The sequence below is a fragment of the Ranitomeya imitator genome, chromosome 1 (assembly GCF_032444005.1).
Source record: "Ranitomeya imitator isolate aRanImi1 chromosome 1, aRanImi1.pri, whole genome shotgun sequence".
NCBI classification, from domain to species: Eukaryota; Metazoa; Chordata; class Amphibia; order Anura; family Dendrobatidae; genus Ranitomeya; species Ranitomeya imitator.
The window spans coordinates 1,098,329,294-1,098,346,358 of record NC_091282.1 but is presented as its reverse complement, the minus strand read 5'-3'; the positions used below and the strand labels follow the sequence as shown (position 1 = coordinate 1,098,346,358).

General features: G+C 40.7%; 1 protein-coding gene across 3 annotated transcripts in view; it reads right to left on the bottom strand.

Moving 5' to 3' along the window:
- TENM3 (teneurin transmembrane protein 3) overlaps window positions 1-17,065 on the bottom strand; it is a 736,855-nt gene that overhangs the window by 10,959 nt on the left and 708,831 nt on the right. For all 3 annotated transcript variants that reach the window (XM_069744268.1, XM_069744269.1, XM_069744270.1), the window contains 3 exons: window positions 15,885-16,181; window positions 5,335-6,943; window positions 1,672-1,802 (listed from right to left, as the gene is read on the bottom strand). In XM_069744268.1, the coding sequence (XP_069600369.1) occupies window positions 1,672-1,802; window positions 5,335-6,943; window positions 15,885-16,181 (2,037 nt within the window). The remainder of the gene's footprint in view (window positions 1-1,671; window positions 1,803-5,334; window positions 6,944-15,884; window positions 16,182-17,065) is intronic.

Below are 17,065 nucleotides of genomic sequence, written 5' to 3'. Positions count from 1 at the left end.
CAAAGCATAAGAACTATCCTCTCCTGGTGCACTTATGTACTGAGCCAGTCGTGATGTTCTATATGACGTCCTTAGTTTCCTTATTCTCGCTCTACAACTAGTTTTTAGTCATGCAGATACGTTCTCTCTCTTTGCAATGCTTCTCAGCTTCTGATGACAGGAAAATAAATCTTTTTAATAGACACTCTGGGCATTCGTTAGTTGGCTTGACTGGCTTTCAATTACACACTGGCCGATTTGCTCTGCATTGCACATCCCAAATAAAGTGAAATGATGACAGTTTTGTATTGGATGCCTCAGATTCTCAATACGATCACTCTACAGTGGGATTTTAGCTTTATGTCATTGGGATTCAGTATAGGTCTAAATCCAATTCCAAAATTCATTGTGGACTTGTCAGATAAATGGACAAAAGGTGGAGAGAACAAGGGTAAGTGCACATGGGGCATATTTGCTGCAGATATTGTGAGCAGATCTGTGTGTGTAAAATCCATAGAATATAGTGGCAGGAACATGAATGAGATTTTATAAAGCTTATCTGCAAACTGCAAAGGTTTTCTGCATGGAGACTGACAGGAGGTGCGGATATTGAATTCCACACCATGTCAGTTCTTTCTGAGCATTTTTATTATGGCTCTCACTCTTTGCACTCCATAAGCTGTAGCAAAATCTGTAGTGGACAGATATACTTCATGTACAGGTAAATCTACTCAAAAGGATCTTCTGACTTGTCATATATATGTAGGGAGAGCACATTGGAAAAGTCAGTGATAAAGGCCACCATTGATTCCCACAACTCTATGCTTAGAACATGATATCACACATCCAGTAGCCGAGATTTCGGGGCAGTGCCATAATGGTTTGGGCATTCTATATGAGTTATTCATTTTTAAAATCAGTGGTCTGAGGCACCTTACATAGATCTACAAGGTACCAGAACATTGGAATTTTCCTGTACTAAGGAAAGTGTTCCAATCCGTGAGCTCCCCAGCTATGAGCGGCTCGTGCCGTCAACTCGGGGATAGCCGCTGAGCTCACTTATCAGCAGCAGCGCTGTCCGCGTGATGGTACCACTGCAAACCATAAAACGGGGTGTAGAGGCGGACAACCAATGTAGGGCCAGGGGAGGGTGAACAAAGTTCAGTTTATTTTTATCAGAAACCAGAATATCATATTAAGTATGTGTAGGTTATACTTCCATCTATAGTGATGGTATGATATAGTCTTAAAATAAGCCATACATTATCGATTGATGATTGCTTCTAAGGCCACATTCACACATTCAGTATTCGATATGTGTTTCACATGATTTTGATTCATCACTGACATAACAGGTGCCTAAAGTACTAGACCTTGCATTGACATGTGGCTACTTTTACGTGGCAACTCTACATTTAAAGTGTAACTGTAGTTTTAACTTTTATTTCATATATTAATAGTACGCATGAAAATAAGCAACTTTGTGATATGTCTTACCAAGGAAATATGCACCTATCTCTGCCAGAATTGATCAGTCATTATCAAAATGTTTTCCTATCTCAGTAATGGGAAAGTCTGTCTTCACTGAACACAGACTTTCCCTTAGAATTGAGAATTTTGATAATGGCTCATTAAATTAAAATTACGTTCAAATAACAGTTACTCTTAAGGTATGTGAAGAAAGAAACGTACCGGTACATCGTCCCATTGCTGACTCTTCATAAGTTCATAAGACGGTTCTGATAAATCCACTTTGGGGTGTTGAAAGCCAGGAATAGAATTGTGTAGATAAAACCCGAATGTCATCAGCCAACTGTTGATATCTACAGAGGACCAAAAATTGTATTACTAACCAGGAACAAATGTCATCTATATATATAATTGTCTAAGGGTTTTTCCGTCTGTCTGTCTGTCTGTCTGTCCTGGAAATCCCGCGTCTCTGATTGGTCGAGGCCGCCATAAAGGTTGCCTCGACCAATCAGCGACGGGCACAGCGACGATGATGTCACAATGGTTGCCATGGCAACGATGATGTCATATAGGTTGCCTCGACCAATCAGCAACGGGCACAGCGACGATGATGTCATAATGGTTGCCATGGCGACGAAGATGTCATAAAGGTTGCCTCGACCAATCAGCGACGGGCACAGTCTGCATCTGCCGCGAATTCTGGAATCATCATTGTCCATATACTACGGGGACATGCATATTCTAGAATACCCGATGCGTTAGAATCGGGCCACAATCTAGTATAATAATAATAATAATCTTTATTTTTTATATAGTGCTAATATTCCGCAGCGCTTTACAGGTTGCACATAATAGCGATATTCTCAGAATTCCCAACCTATCGCTGAGTCTCTGTATAGAAACAAGCAGCTAAGTAGAGGAAATCAGTGACAACAGCCATGTATGCTCAGAAATAGACACGACGTATGACCTATATGAGCAGAACTAATTTTGTAAAGTATTCCCCACATTTCATTTTGCAGCTGAGGATTTTTCTAATTCTGTATGGAGAACATACCACGGCATAGTGCTAATTAGCCATCGCGTGTGATCATACACATGTCACTTCCTCTCTGTACACCATATAGAAAACACATCACCCGTGTCATTTCTTTGACAACACAATCTACTTTTGGACTCATCAAAAGGAATGGTAAATTGGCATTTCCTACAGGCAGGGTACCGGCAGAGGCTCAGGTGGCGCGGATTTGCTGCTGCTTTTCTCATCCACCTAAGGTTAAATAACCTATGATAAAGCTCGAGTCAAAGAAATGGGAAGTTGCTGGTTTCCAATACACCTTTGTCAGGAGGAGGGCATCTCATTTCTATGGTTAATAGAGAGCATTTTCCCTACTGCGGTGTGAATTAAAGGAATTCTTCACGAAGGCAACATTCTAGAAGAGCTGACTGCCAAGTCTCTCAGAAATTCTCATTTATAGAGCATTTTATTCAATTATCCTCCCTTCACAGCAATACGGAAAAGGCAAAATCACTTATGGAAGTAACAAAGCTCTGCATAACTTGTGAAGTGGGAAAAAATGAAATGTCAGTTGCTTGTATTAGAACTGTTTTAACTTAAGGATCAAAGCATCCATAAGAATAAGGGTCTACTGTGAGCACGGTGGGATATATCAGAGCTGTCATCAGGTGCAGGGACCTGTTCATTCATATTATGCCATGTATACCATCATGGGAATCTATACATATAATTGTCTAAGGAGTACTTCCGTCTGTCTGTCTGTCTTTCTGTCCGTGGGCAACTTCCGTCTCGGAAATCCCGCGTCGCTGATTGTTCTCGCCAGCTTCTTGTCATGGCTGCCGCGACCAATCAGCGACGGGCACAGTCCGATTAGTCCCTCCCTACTCCCCTGCAGTCAGTGTCTGGTGCCCGCATACTTTCCTCCACTTACCGCTCACACAGGGTTAATGACAGTGGTAACGGGCTGCGGGTACCGCACTCCGACACTGCTGCTATTAACCCTGTGTGACCAAGTTTTTACTATTGATTCTGCGTATGCAGCATCAATAGTAAAAAGATCTAATGTTACAAAAAAAAGTTATTCTCACCCTCCCATGTGGCGCTGTCCTCGGCAGTGCAAGTGGCAGGTTCAGGTGCTAAGGATGCTATACGAGAAGGACCTGCCATGATGTCACGGTCATGTGACCACGATGTCATCACAGGTCCTGCGCTCATACCAACCCTGGGACCGGAAGCTGCCGCATGCACCGCACACAGGCGATAGGACTACAAGAGCCCTTCAGAAGGTGAGTATGTTTATTTTTTATTTTAAGTCTTTTTTAACCTGTTACATACGTGACTGGCCAATATACTACGTGACTGGGCAGTATACTACTTGTCTGTGCTGTATACTACGTGGCTCTGGGCTGTATACTATGTCGCTGTGCAATATACTACGTGGCTGGGCAATATACTATGTGGCTGGGCAATATACTACGTGGCTGGGCAATATACTACGTCGCTGGGCAATATACTACGTGACTGGGCAATATACTACATGACTGGGCAATATACTACGTGACTGGGCAATATACTACATGGCTGGGCAATATAGTACGTGGCTGGGCAATATACTACGTCACTGGGCAATATACTACGTAGCTGGGCAATATAGTACGTGGCTGCGCAATATACTATGTGGCTGGGCAATATACTACGCTGCTGGGCAATATACTATGTGGACATGCATATTCTAGAATACCCGATGCGTTAGAATCGTGCCATCATCTAGTAACCATATATCTGGCCTCCAAAACACTGTAATAAAACAGATGGAGCCTAACATTGTTATTTATTATAGACATACTGATAGGGAATTTAGATTGTGAGCCCCATCGGGGACAGTGATAATAATGTGTGCAAAACTGTAAAGCGCTGCAGAATATGTTAGCGCTATATAAAAAATAAAGATTATTATATTCGCCCTCTTTATGCCATGGGCCAGAATAGAGAATGGTGCAGGCGTGATGCTGATATTCAACTTCTTGAGAAATGGTCTAAGACTATAAATACCAAAGAATTCTACAAAAGCATAACGGCTAATAATATTGTAGGCTCCTGATGTTATACTGAAGCATGCTGTGCCACTACCATTTGCATTATAAAAGTAGACAATTATCTACAAACACATTGTAGCCGTTCCCTAGAAATCTAAGCGATAACCCTCATACATCATTTAAATAGCTGCCTGGGGCAAACTGTCTTAGGGGTTAGATTTGTGCAATCAGATGCCATCAAACTGGCGGTCATTAATCTAGAAGACACCTGAGCCTTATTAGGCTACAGGAAATATATAGGTGCTAATTACAGGTTTTAGAGCCACGCGCCAAACTGGGAACTATATTTTATTACAGGCTGCCCAAGACCCACACTATGATATACTGTATTATACAAAGAGGCCAGGAAATCATAGGCCGACAATCCCAAGTGATAGCGTAAAATACCTCAACAAATATTGAAATCATTGTGGTTCTATTACCAAAGAGTTATGTCACTTTGTGAAATCAATTATTTAATTCCCTATTTAATTCTCATCAAGTCAATAATTCCTGGTAATAGGGAACGTCAGCATTCACTATACCCGTAACTGACATATCCACTTGGATCCCATCAGTTGCCTACTGTTACCCCCAATAGGCAAACACATAACAATGATATACTTACTTTGTTTATAACACTTAATAAATCAATTGTTAAAAACAATACATTCGAGAATTATTTTTTAATGCGCTACATAGCAACACATTTGCACACAATCGGGGTTTATTTCTACAAACATGTAGATACCGGTTTTCAATCAAATATTGAGTTAACAGACATTTTCTTACCTGTGTAATCCTTGATGTCATAGAGTTTACTGACGGGATTATTGTTTTTAAACATGTACAAATTAAAGGGGGCCGGATCTTTGCCAATCTTCTTCCATATTTCTATATCCGGTGTGGTCCACCGTCCCGCCAATATATCATAGTCTCTTTGCCCAAAGTGTACTAGCTTTGTGAGTGGATCATACAGACCTCCATGAAATCCTATCACCAGCTGAAAATCAGGGTTTGAGTCAAAATATATCTCACCAAAAGCAGTGTACTGGACATGTTTCAACATGAGTCCATTACTGCTGAAGACAGCCAGAGGGGTGCCATTATTATCTGAAGCAATGTAAAATTCTTCACCACTACTTATCTCCATTGCAAAAAGATGTCCCTGTAGGTCATAATATAGGCATGTGATTTCTGAACTGGAATGATTATATACATGAGTTATTCTAGATGGATAATTAAGATCTGCATAAAAAAATTGTAGGTGTTTTCCAAGACTGGTCTTGCTGGATATTCTCCGACCAAGACCATCATAGCGATATATAACAGTCCACCCACTGCCTTTGCTGTACACTCTGGTGAGGAGACCTTTGGAGCTGTATTCAAAGATCTCAGTTCCTCTCTGACGGAGGAAGCCATCTTCATCTAAACGATACTGGACATCACCTAGTCTTGTTATTCGGTCTCTTAAATCATAACGTAGAGGAGTCAATCTCCCACTGTTACTGGGGTTCAACAAATGGAGGTTACCATTGAGATCATAATTGTATCTCCACATAATCTTCTCATTTAGTAGAACAGTTTGAAGTTGACCATCTCCATCATACTCATAAGCATATTTAGTGGTATTAGCAAAAGGCCCAATTTTAATTTCGCGTTTTGTAACCCTCCCCATGCTGTCATACTGTACAGTAAGTCTATACATTTCGGATCTCAGGACATCATATCGTACTTCCCTTACTCGCCCATGGGCGTCAAAGTGTTTTGTGTAAGTCATCACAGCTGTCGAAATAACTTTGATCACTTCATAGTGGAGAACACCAAACTTTCCAAACTGATCCATCTTCCCAGATACATCATCAAACTGATACAATTCAATGGGCAAAGGGGTCTCATTGATCACACCCTGCATGCTGGTGACTCTGAAGTTATTGTCATAGCTGTAGTCAAACCGTGCATTGACCATGCCATCTTCGCTGAAGCGGAATATCTGCCGATCTATCAAGGGTCCAATCTGCCGGTATCGAATGGTGCAAATAAATCCATCTCCTTGAAGGTTTACTGTTTTAAGGACTCCTGCGGTCTCATCATATGTAAAGCTGACTCTTGTGCTATCATAAAGAACTTCTGAGACCTTTGTTTGCCTCCTGTATTTATACAGAACTCTTCTTCCAGTACCCAGGAATGCTGATTGGAGTAGTAGTCCCTCTTCATTGTAATCCATTATAACCGAGGCATTACTTTCTGGCGGGTTGTATATGTTTCGATAATAGCCAATGGAGCGGACAGTTTGCATTGTGTGTCTGGCAACACTGGGCATTGTGATAGCAGACAGTCTGTCCAGTAAGTCATACTCAAAAATATACTGTCGTTGACTGTGAAGCAGCAGGACCATCGTCTGAAAAATAAAATATTATTCATGATGAATTAAATAAACATACCGAATAATAATTAGTGATTTTCTGCAAAATATCATTATGCTTTTCGCTGGAGAAAATAATTCTCTCTTTTAATTGAATCATCCTTGACCCTACATGTTGTTTGCAATTCTCTGCTTAATTTACTGGATGTTTGATTGTATCATTTCCTGCAATTAGTAGCAAGAGATTTATAATGTGTTGGTTGTTTTGATTATGCCATTCGTTCGTCAAGCAGAAACAGCCAGGAAGCAGATTGTCAATGGTTATGGGCAAGTCATATGTAATAACTGAGGCAGAAGTGATTTTGGCAATGGTGGCAGTATTTCAACATGATGCAGGGAACACAATGACTGCTTAATTAGACATAACTAGGTTCACATATATTTTCCTAATGGTGGCATGCCTAACCAAGTATACATCCAAGAAGTCCTCGCAGCGTTAATTTGTACTCGAATCCTTCACCAATTACGCTCTTACTTGCAAGAAGCGCTGCTCCATACGTCTAAAATGAGCCCCATTCACACATTTTTCGTTCGATGGCTTGTAAAGCTCCCTCCTCCTGCCATGGACATCAGGCCAAGCGCCATAAGGGCATCTCTTGACCAGAAGCAGGTTGCAGCTGTTTTTTAAATCCTAAACTATGTTTCACGCTGACTAGAGACAGAGCCATAACTATATTCCCTCTGTTCATGCAGTCATTGGGTATTTAAGTTCAAGTATAGATTTCAAATTTTTGCTGCCATCACGCCGATACCTACTGACATGTTCTCCTGCATTTTCGTGCCATTTGGAGTGATTAGCCACTTCGCTTCCACCAACAGTTGAGTTTGGCCCATTGTCTTTTTTTAATAGTGTGCCTTTTGTGCTGCTTGTGGGAATTATGTTAAGTTGTGACAGATTGCAGAGTTTTGGAAACACAAGGACATAGGCACAGAGTATGTTAATGGTTGTCGACAGAATGAGAAAAACTGGTTACCCAAAATATTCTGCACTGCTAAAGTGTTACTTTATATTGCTTTCTACTTTGTTGTTTACTCTATCGCCACTTCAATCGTAATATTCCCTAAATGGCTTTGCAAAAGTCTACTTAAAGTCAAATACTATTAGCATGGCAAATGGGGATACTTTAATTTCATTTTTTCCACTTAGCCAGGCATATTTTTCTCTGCTGTGCTGCACAAAAGAAGCCCTTCAAGAATAAGCCTGTATAATTTTGATATATAAAAAGAGAAGAATGTGAAATTGCTCTGGGTGTTCTACAGTCGTGGCATAAAGGATGCATAAAGTACAAGTTTAATAACACTGGTATTCCTGCTCACACATACTGTACATTAGGCACATTTTTATTTTATTTAACTGTACCAAAAAACAACAATAAATGGATGCAATCGACTTAACTGCAACTGAGGGTATAGCATTAGCTTCCGTGGTTGATATAGTTATACAACTGGCAAACAAGGAGACGTTAACTTTAGCTTTACTGTTTTAAAGTTTTACATCTTGGCCAATACATGGGATGAAATATATCAGAAGTAGCAAAAATATGGAGGACATGTCCATAGTCATTAATCGGGTTCCTCCTTTTATTTTTTTAATGACCGCCGATATGCCTTTTAACGGCGGCAGGTATGGGTACTTATTCCTCAGCGCCGCTTTTTATCAGCGCTGATAAATAAGGTTATAGCGCCCCCCCCAGAGTCAGAAATTGTCCCGGCTTCCAGCAGTAGCTGAGACCCCTGAGAACATGATTCTGGTTAGTTTTTACCATCCCCAGTGTTGCGATCACCGTTATTCACGAAATAACGGCAACATCAAAAAGAAAAAAAAAAGGCTGATTTCCTATTTATTTCTCTCTCCTCTGATATGATCTAGCACATCAGAGGAGAGAGAAAAAAGGTCCCCCAAGGCCCCCCTGGTACCTCCGGCACCTTCTGCATCCCCTGGTGAGGTCCCCTGACCCTCGGTGTCTTGTTCTGGGAAGAAAATGCGCAGTGCGCCAACCAAGATCTGCCGGCCGGCACCCGGCAACAATAGGAGATTTCTCTTATTGGTTAATTTTGATCATTGTGAAAGACCCTATCACAGTGATCAAAATAAAAATAAAAAAGTAAATCAAACCCCCTTTATCATCCCCTTAGTTAGGTAAAAATAATAAAATAAAAAATATATATTTATTTCCATTTTTCCATTAGGGTTAGGGTTGGGGTTGGGACTAGTGTTAGGGTTGGGGCTAGCGTTGGGGTTAGAGCTAGGGTTAGGGTTGGGGCTGGGGTTAGAATTGGAGAAATTGCACAACAAATTTTGTGGTCCATTTTCTTGAGGCCCTTGTAAAAATAAAAAAGTTTGGTTCCAAAGTAAATTTTTTGTGAAAAAAGTAAAATGTTCATAATAAGTTAATAAACTTATTGAATGTGGTTTTGCGCACCTTGAGGGGTGCAATTTTTAGAATGATGTCACTTTTGGGTATTTTCTGTTATATTGACCCCCAAACTCACTTCAAATGTGAGGTGGTCCCTAAAAAAATGGTTTTGTAAATATTGTTGGAAAAATGTGAAATCGCTGGTCAACGAAATCCCCAAAAAAGTTTCCAAAATTGTGCTGATGTAAAGTAGACATGTGGGGAAGGTTACTTATTAATTATTTTGTGCGATATGACTCTAATTTAAGAGCACACAAATTAAAAGTTTAAAAATTGCAAAATTTCCATTTTTTTTCATAAATAAACGCAAGTTGTTATGAAGATATTTTACCACTAACATGAAGTACAATATGTCGCAAAAAAACCATCTCATAATCAGTGGGATCCGTTGAAGCGTTCCAGAGTTATAACCACATAAAGTGACAGTGGTCAGAATTGTAAAAATTGGCTTGGTCATTAAGAACAAAATTGTTTCTGTCACTAAGGGGTTAAAAAATAAGCGCTATGACTAAAGCTAACTGCACACTTCTGTACCTTCTGTCCTAGTGCGATCAGACAAAACATCGGACCAATGTCTATGGGGCTGCGCAAATCATTGGACTGCACTCAGATGACATCAGCGTACAGTCTAATTTCTGCGTGCTGACAGCATGGAGAAATTTTGTTCTACATCTTCTCCACACAGTGTGCTTCAATAATCTAATGCGAGAGAATCAGATCACACAAAGCTGACACTCTGATCACACTCTGATCAGAGTTTAATATGAGTATGAATACCATAATCGGCCTGATTCTCTCTGATGAGAGAATCGACAACAATGTGCACCTGCCATAAGGGCTGTCTATCAGGTTGAAACACATCAGAAGGATATGTTTTTTTTTTTTATTTCTCCTGCCATCACATGTGTTACATACATAGTTAGCAAGGCCGAAAAAAAGACAATCCGTTTCACCCTATATTCCGTCAGAATACGTGTAGGTCTATGAAAGAAAGAAATAAAGCCTGGCTCTTTTTGAAAAAGTTGAACCTCCAGACTTTCATTATCCGCTGCTCCATACAGTCCTCTTGTTTTGTGGGTGAGCTTCCATCAGTATAACATTTTACTTTCATCAGCTATGCTGCCACCATTCATTTTTAAAAAATTTCTAGCTTACAGGAAAAAAGACATGTTGTAAGAAAAAAAAAAAAAGAGAAAAGTAAAGATTAATTTTCTAAATGGTGTTGGAAATATTGAAGATAGAAAATGGGTTCAGCGACTTTTCCAACCTTCCTATGTAGGGGTATGTGCATATGTTCAGTATTTGCAGCAGAAAAAAAATTCTGTCAGCAGAAATACTATTGCATGAAATATACACATTTTTGACACGTTTTTACTTGGGCTTTTAATTGTTTTTATGAGATTTTTCTCCATATTAAGGCCGGCGTCACACACAGCGTAAAACAATACGGTCCGTATATTACGGCCGTAATACGCTGAAAAGTCCCGAAAAAAGTGGTCCGTAGCTCCTCAGTAGGCAGGGTGTGTCAGCGTTTTTTGCGCATGGCATCCTCCGTATGTAATCCGTATGGCATCCGTACTGCGTGGTTTTCTCGCAGGCTAGCAAAACCAACATACCGCTATAGAAGTGATCCATGTGTCCCGAAAAGAAAATATATATATACTGTCTATATATATATATATATATATATATATATATATATATATATATACAGTGGGGCAAAAAAGTATTTAGTCAGTCAGCAATAGTGCAAGTTCCACCACTTAAAAAGATGAGAGGCGTCTGTAATTTACATCATAGGTAGACCTCAACTATGGGAGACAAACTGAGAAAAAAAAATCCAGAAAATCACATTGTCTGTTTTTTTATCGTTTTATTTGCATATTATGGTGGAAAATAAGTATTTGGTCAGAAACAAAATTTCATCTCAATACTTTGTAATATATCCTTTGTTGGCAATGACAGAGGTCAAACGTTTTCTGTAAGTCTTCACAAGGTTGCCACACACTGTTGTTGGTATGTTGGCCCATTCCTCCATGCAGATCTCCTCTAGAGCAGTGATGTTTTTGCCTTTTCGCTTGGCAACACGGACTTTCAACTCCCTCCAAAGGTTTTCTATAGGGTTGAGATCTGGAGACTGGCTAGGCCACTCCAGGACCTTGAAATGCTTCTTACGAAGCCACTCCTTCGTTGCCCTGGCGGTGTGCTTTGGATCATTGTCATGTTGAAAGACCCAGCCACGTTTCATCTTCAATGCCCTTGCTGATGGAAGGAGGTTTGCACTCAAAATCTCACGATACATGGCCCCATTCATTCTTTCATGTACCCGGATCAGTCGTACTGGCCCCTTTGCAGAGAAATAGCCCCAAAGCATGATGTTTCCACCACCATGCTTTACTGTAGGTATGGTGGATGCAACTCAGTATTCTTTTTCCTCCAAACACGACAAGTTGTGTTTCTACCAAACAGTTCCAGTTTGGTTTCATCAGACCATAGGACATTCTCCCCAAACTCCTCTGGATCATCCAAATGCTCTCTAGCAAACTTCAGACGGGCCCGGACATGTACTGGCTTAAGCAGTGGGACACGTCTGGCACTGCAGGATCTGAGTCCATGGTGGCGTAGTGTGTTACTTATGGTAGGCCTTGTTACATTGGTCCCAGCTCTCTGCAGTTCATTCACTAGGTCCCCCCGCGTGGTTCTGGGATTTTTGCTCACCGTTCTTGTGATCATTCTGACCCCACGGGGTGGGATTTTGCGTGGAGCCCCAGATCGAGGGAGATTATCAGTGGTCTGGTATGTCTTCCATTTTCTAATTATTGCTCCCACTGTTGATTTCTTCACTCCAAGCTGGTTGGCTATTGCAGATTCAGTCTTCCCAGCCTGGTGCAGGGCTACAATTTTGTTTCTGGTGTCCTTTGACAGCTCTTTGGTCTTCACCATAGTGGAGTTTGGAGTTAGACTGTTTGAGGGTGTGCACAGGTGTCTTTTTATACTGATAACAAGTTTAAACAGGTGCCATTACTACAGGTAATGAGTGGAGGAAAGAGGAGACTCTTAAAGAAGAAGTTACAAGTCTGTGAGAGCCAGAAATCTTGATTGTTTGTTTCTGACCAAATACTTATTTTCCACCATAATATGCAAAAAAAATGATAAAAAAACAGACAATGTGATTTTCTGGATTTTTTTTTCTCAGTTTGTCTCCCATAGTTGAGGTCTACCTATGATGTAAATTACAGACGCCTCTCATCTTTTTAAGTGGTGGAACTTGCACTATTGCTGACTGACTAAATACTTTTTTGCCCCACTGTATATATATATATGTCAGTAGACACATATATTAGAGAGAAAAGCCGGTAATTCAGTGCGGTGTACAGTAAAATCACACTGACAGCTTACAGTAGAATAGGTAGAATAAATGTGTACACATAGAATAGGTATATATATATATATATATATGTCAGTGAGACACATATATGTATATATATTAATATTTATTCCAGCGCTAGACAGCTTGAAAGCCGGTAATTCAATTACCGGCTTTTTCCTTCTCCTTCCTAAAACCCGACATGATTTGAGACATGGTTTACATACAGTAAACCATGTCTTCTCTCCATTTTTTTTGCAGATTCCACACTACTAATGTCAGTAGTGTGTATCTGCAAAATTTGGCCGTTCTAGCTCTTAAAATAAAGGGTTAAATGGCGGAAAAAATTGGCGTGGGCTCCCGCGCAATTTTCTCCGCCAGAGTAGTAAAGCCAGTGACTGAGGGCAGATATTAATAGCCTGGAGAAGGTCCACGGTTATTGGCCCCCCCCTGGCTAAAAATATCTGCCCCCAGCCACCCCAGAAAAGGCACATCTGGAAGATGCGCCTATTCTGGCACTTGGCCACTCTCTTCCCATTCCCGTGTAGCGGTGGGATATGGGGTAATGAAGGGTTAATGCCACCTTGCTATTGTAAGGTGACATTAAGCCTAATTAATAATGGAGAGGCGTCAATTATGACACCTATCCATTATTAATCCAATACTAGTAAAGGGTTAAATAAAACACAAACACATTTTTTAAAATTATTTTAATGAAATAAAAACAATGGTTGTTGCAGTATTTTATTCAACGCCCAATCCAGTCACTGAAGACCCTCGTTCTGTGAGTAAAAAAACATAATAAACCAACAATATACTTACCCTCCGCAGATCTGTAACGTCCAACGATGTAAATCCTTCTGAAGGGGTTAAAACATTTTGCAGCAAGGAGCTGTGCTAATGCAGGCTGCTCCTCGCTGCAAAACCCCAGGGAATGAGGCTAAAAATAGATCAATGATCTATATTTAGCTTCATTTGCGGTGAGGCGCCCTCTGCTGGCTGTTCATAGATCGTGGGAAATTACCTAGAAAGCCAGGGAGCCAGGGAGCTTTCTAGGTAATTTCCCTCAGTCACTGGCTTTACTACTCTGGCGGAGAAAATTGCGCGGGAGCCCACGCCAATTTTTTCCGCCATTTAACCCTTTATTTTAAGAGCTAGAATGGCCAAATTTTGCAGATACACACTACTGACATTAGTAGTGTGGAATCTGCAAAAAAAATGGAGAGAAGACATGGTTTACTGTATGTAAACCATGTCTCAAATCATGTTGGGTTTTAGGAAGGAGAAGGAAAAAGCCGGTAATTGAATTACCGGCTTTCAAGCTGTCTAGCGCTGGAATAAATATTAATATATATACATATATGTGTCTCACTGACATATATATATATATACCTATTCTATGTGTACACATTTATTCTACCTATTCTACTGTAAGCTGTCAGTGTGATTTTACTGTACACCGCACTGAATTACCGGCTTTTCTCTCTAACAGCGCTGCATATTTCTCGCAAGTCACACTGCTGGTCCGTGTGTAATCCGTATTTTTCACGCTTCCATAGACTTTCATTGGCGTATTTCTTGCGCAGTACGGTGACAAACGCAGCATGCTGCGATTTTGTACGGCCGTAGAAAGCCGTATAATACTGATCAGTAAAATACGGCAAATAGGAGCAGGGGCATAGAGAATAATTGTGCCGTATTTTTTGCGAGTTTTACGGACGTAGATTCTGCGCTCTTACGTCCGTAAAACTCGCATGTGTGACGGCGGCCTAAAATAGCTGAAAAATGCTGCGAAAACACCAAAAGAAATGACCTGCTGAATATTTGAGATCTGCAAGAAGAAAATAAGCAACATGTGCATGAGATTTTTGAGGCAAAATACACAGAAAAAATGTGACGTATGAACATAACCTAAGGCCATGTTCATATGTTCAGTATTTGGTCAGTATTTTACCTCAGAATTTATAAGCCAAAACCAGGAGTGGATGATAAAAGCAGTGGTGACGTGTTTCTATTATACTTTTCCTCTGATTGTTCCACTCCTGGCTTTGGCTGACAAATACTGAGGTAAAATATTAAATGTGTGCACGTGGCCTAATAGTCTCAGTTATTGCTGAGCACAGACAGCCTAGATTCTAGGTCCTAGAACAAATACTTTGCCCGTACACAATATTACAGAGGCGGACATACTATTGGTACAAACCGTGCAGTTGCACAGGGGCCCAAGAGGTACGGGGGGCCACTACCAGTTCCAAAGGAGGAGGAATTGTGAATTATGAGGAAAAATCTGAAAAGATCCCATATATTGTTCTTCAACAGGGGCCCCCTTCAGTCTGTGTCCGCCGCTGTGAAGTAATATACCGTCAAGTAACTATCATACTTTAGGAAAGAATCACACTCTGATATTAGAAAGAGTAGGTCCACATGGAAGATCATCCACCGCGGATTTAGTTATGGATTTCATTTTGGAAATGCCCTTACTCTGCCTAAGGCCGGAGTCACACATGCGAAAACCACGTCCGTGTCTCGCATGTGAAAAGCAAGCTCTGGCGCCGGCACTTGGGAGCGGAGCGTGCGGCCGCATAGCAACACATGGAGCCGCACGCTCCGCTCCCAAGTGCTGGCGCCAGAGCTTGCTTTTCACATGCGAGACACGGATGTGTTTCTCGCATGTGTGACTCCGGCCTAGTGGTGAAAAGCATTACAAAAGCAAAACAAATTGTTCAGAGTTTCATCCGGAAAACTCAGACAATTTTTTTCTCACTTGTCATTTGTGTGCAAGCTATTTTTTGCATAGCAGCAGCCATTAATCATTTACAGGATCATTAATAGTTTCCCATGTTACAGAAATGCAATGTGATGGAACAATAGGATGCCATACTGTTTCTCAGTATGAAATTTGATTTTTTTTGGTGCACCCATAAACTTGAATGGGCGAGTCTCATCTGATTTTTTTTTTACAAGCAGATTTAGTCAGTAAAAAAATCGCTCATCTGCATGGCCCCATTAAATAACATTGGTCCGAGTGCTGTTTTTTCCACGAACAGCGCTCAGACCAAAAATACAGTGGTGTGAACGAGCCCTTAGTGTTAGGTATGTTATGGAGAAAAGGCTTCAGTGATCTGGACCTTACCTTTTCTAGGTAAGTATAGCTCCACGTCTTGCCATCAGCAAATGACCTTGATACAATTCTGCCCTGTCCATCATATTCGACTCTCTCATTCGTGGCCCCGCGTTGAATGCTGGCGATTTGGCCAGTAGATGAATATGTGACATTAACTGACATAAAGTTGGAGCCTGGGAGCCACAGGGTGGGATGACCTGCGCTATCATAACCAATTTTCAAGGTGAATTTTCGATGGTCGTCATAGATCTTCTCTGTCTTCATGGTTCGATCATAGTCAACTGAAAGGAGGTTTCTGCCATTTACCTTTATAAAACAAACGAGAAGGTTCAATAAATCAAAGAGCTGAAGCATCAGGCAGTTATTACTTCACAAACTACTAGCTTTTTGTTTAGACACCATTTACAATGATTGATTTCCTATGCCAGTAAATTAATTTAGCAACTACTTGGTATAAGTGTACGGCATTAGACTAACTGCTGTTTTAAAAGGTTTCATTAAGCACAGAGACAGCCTGGCATTTATTCAACCTCTTCTAAATTGAGGTCTTTGGAATTTAGTCATCTGTTAAAAAAGACTAATGTGCATTAATTGAAAAGTTTCCAAAGCACATGTGTCTAGCATGTTAGTATATACGGAGCGCAGCCGCTATCTCTAGTATATAGGTATATAGAGCGCAGCCGCTGTCTCTAGTATATAGGTATGTAGAGCGCAGCCGCTGTCTCTAGTATATAGGTATATAGAGCGCAGCCGCTGTCTCTAGTATATAGGTATGCAGAGCGCAGCCGCTGTCTCTAGTATATAGGTATATAGAGCGCAGCCGCTGTCTCTAGTATATAGGTATATAGAGAGCAGACGCTATCTCAAGTATATATAGGTATATAGAGCGCAGCCGCTGTCTCTAGTATATAGCTATATAGAGCGCAGCCGCTATCTCTAGTATATAGGTATATATAGCGCAGCCGCTGTCTCTAGTATATAGGTATATAGAGAGCAGCCGCTATCTCTAGTATATATAGGTATATAGAGCGCAGCCGCTGTCTCTAGTATATAGCTATATAGAGCGCAGCCGCTATCTCTAGTATATAGGTATATAGAGCGCAGCCGCTGTCTCTAGTATATAGGTATATAGAGAGCAGACGCTATCTCTAGTATATATAGGTATATAGAGAGCAGACGCTATCTCTAGT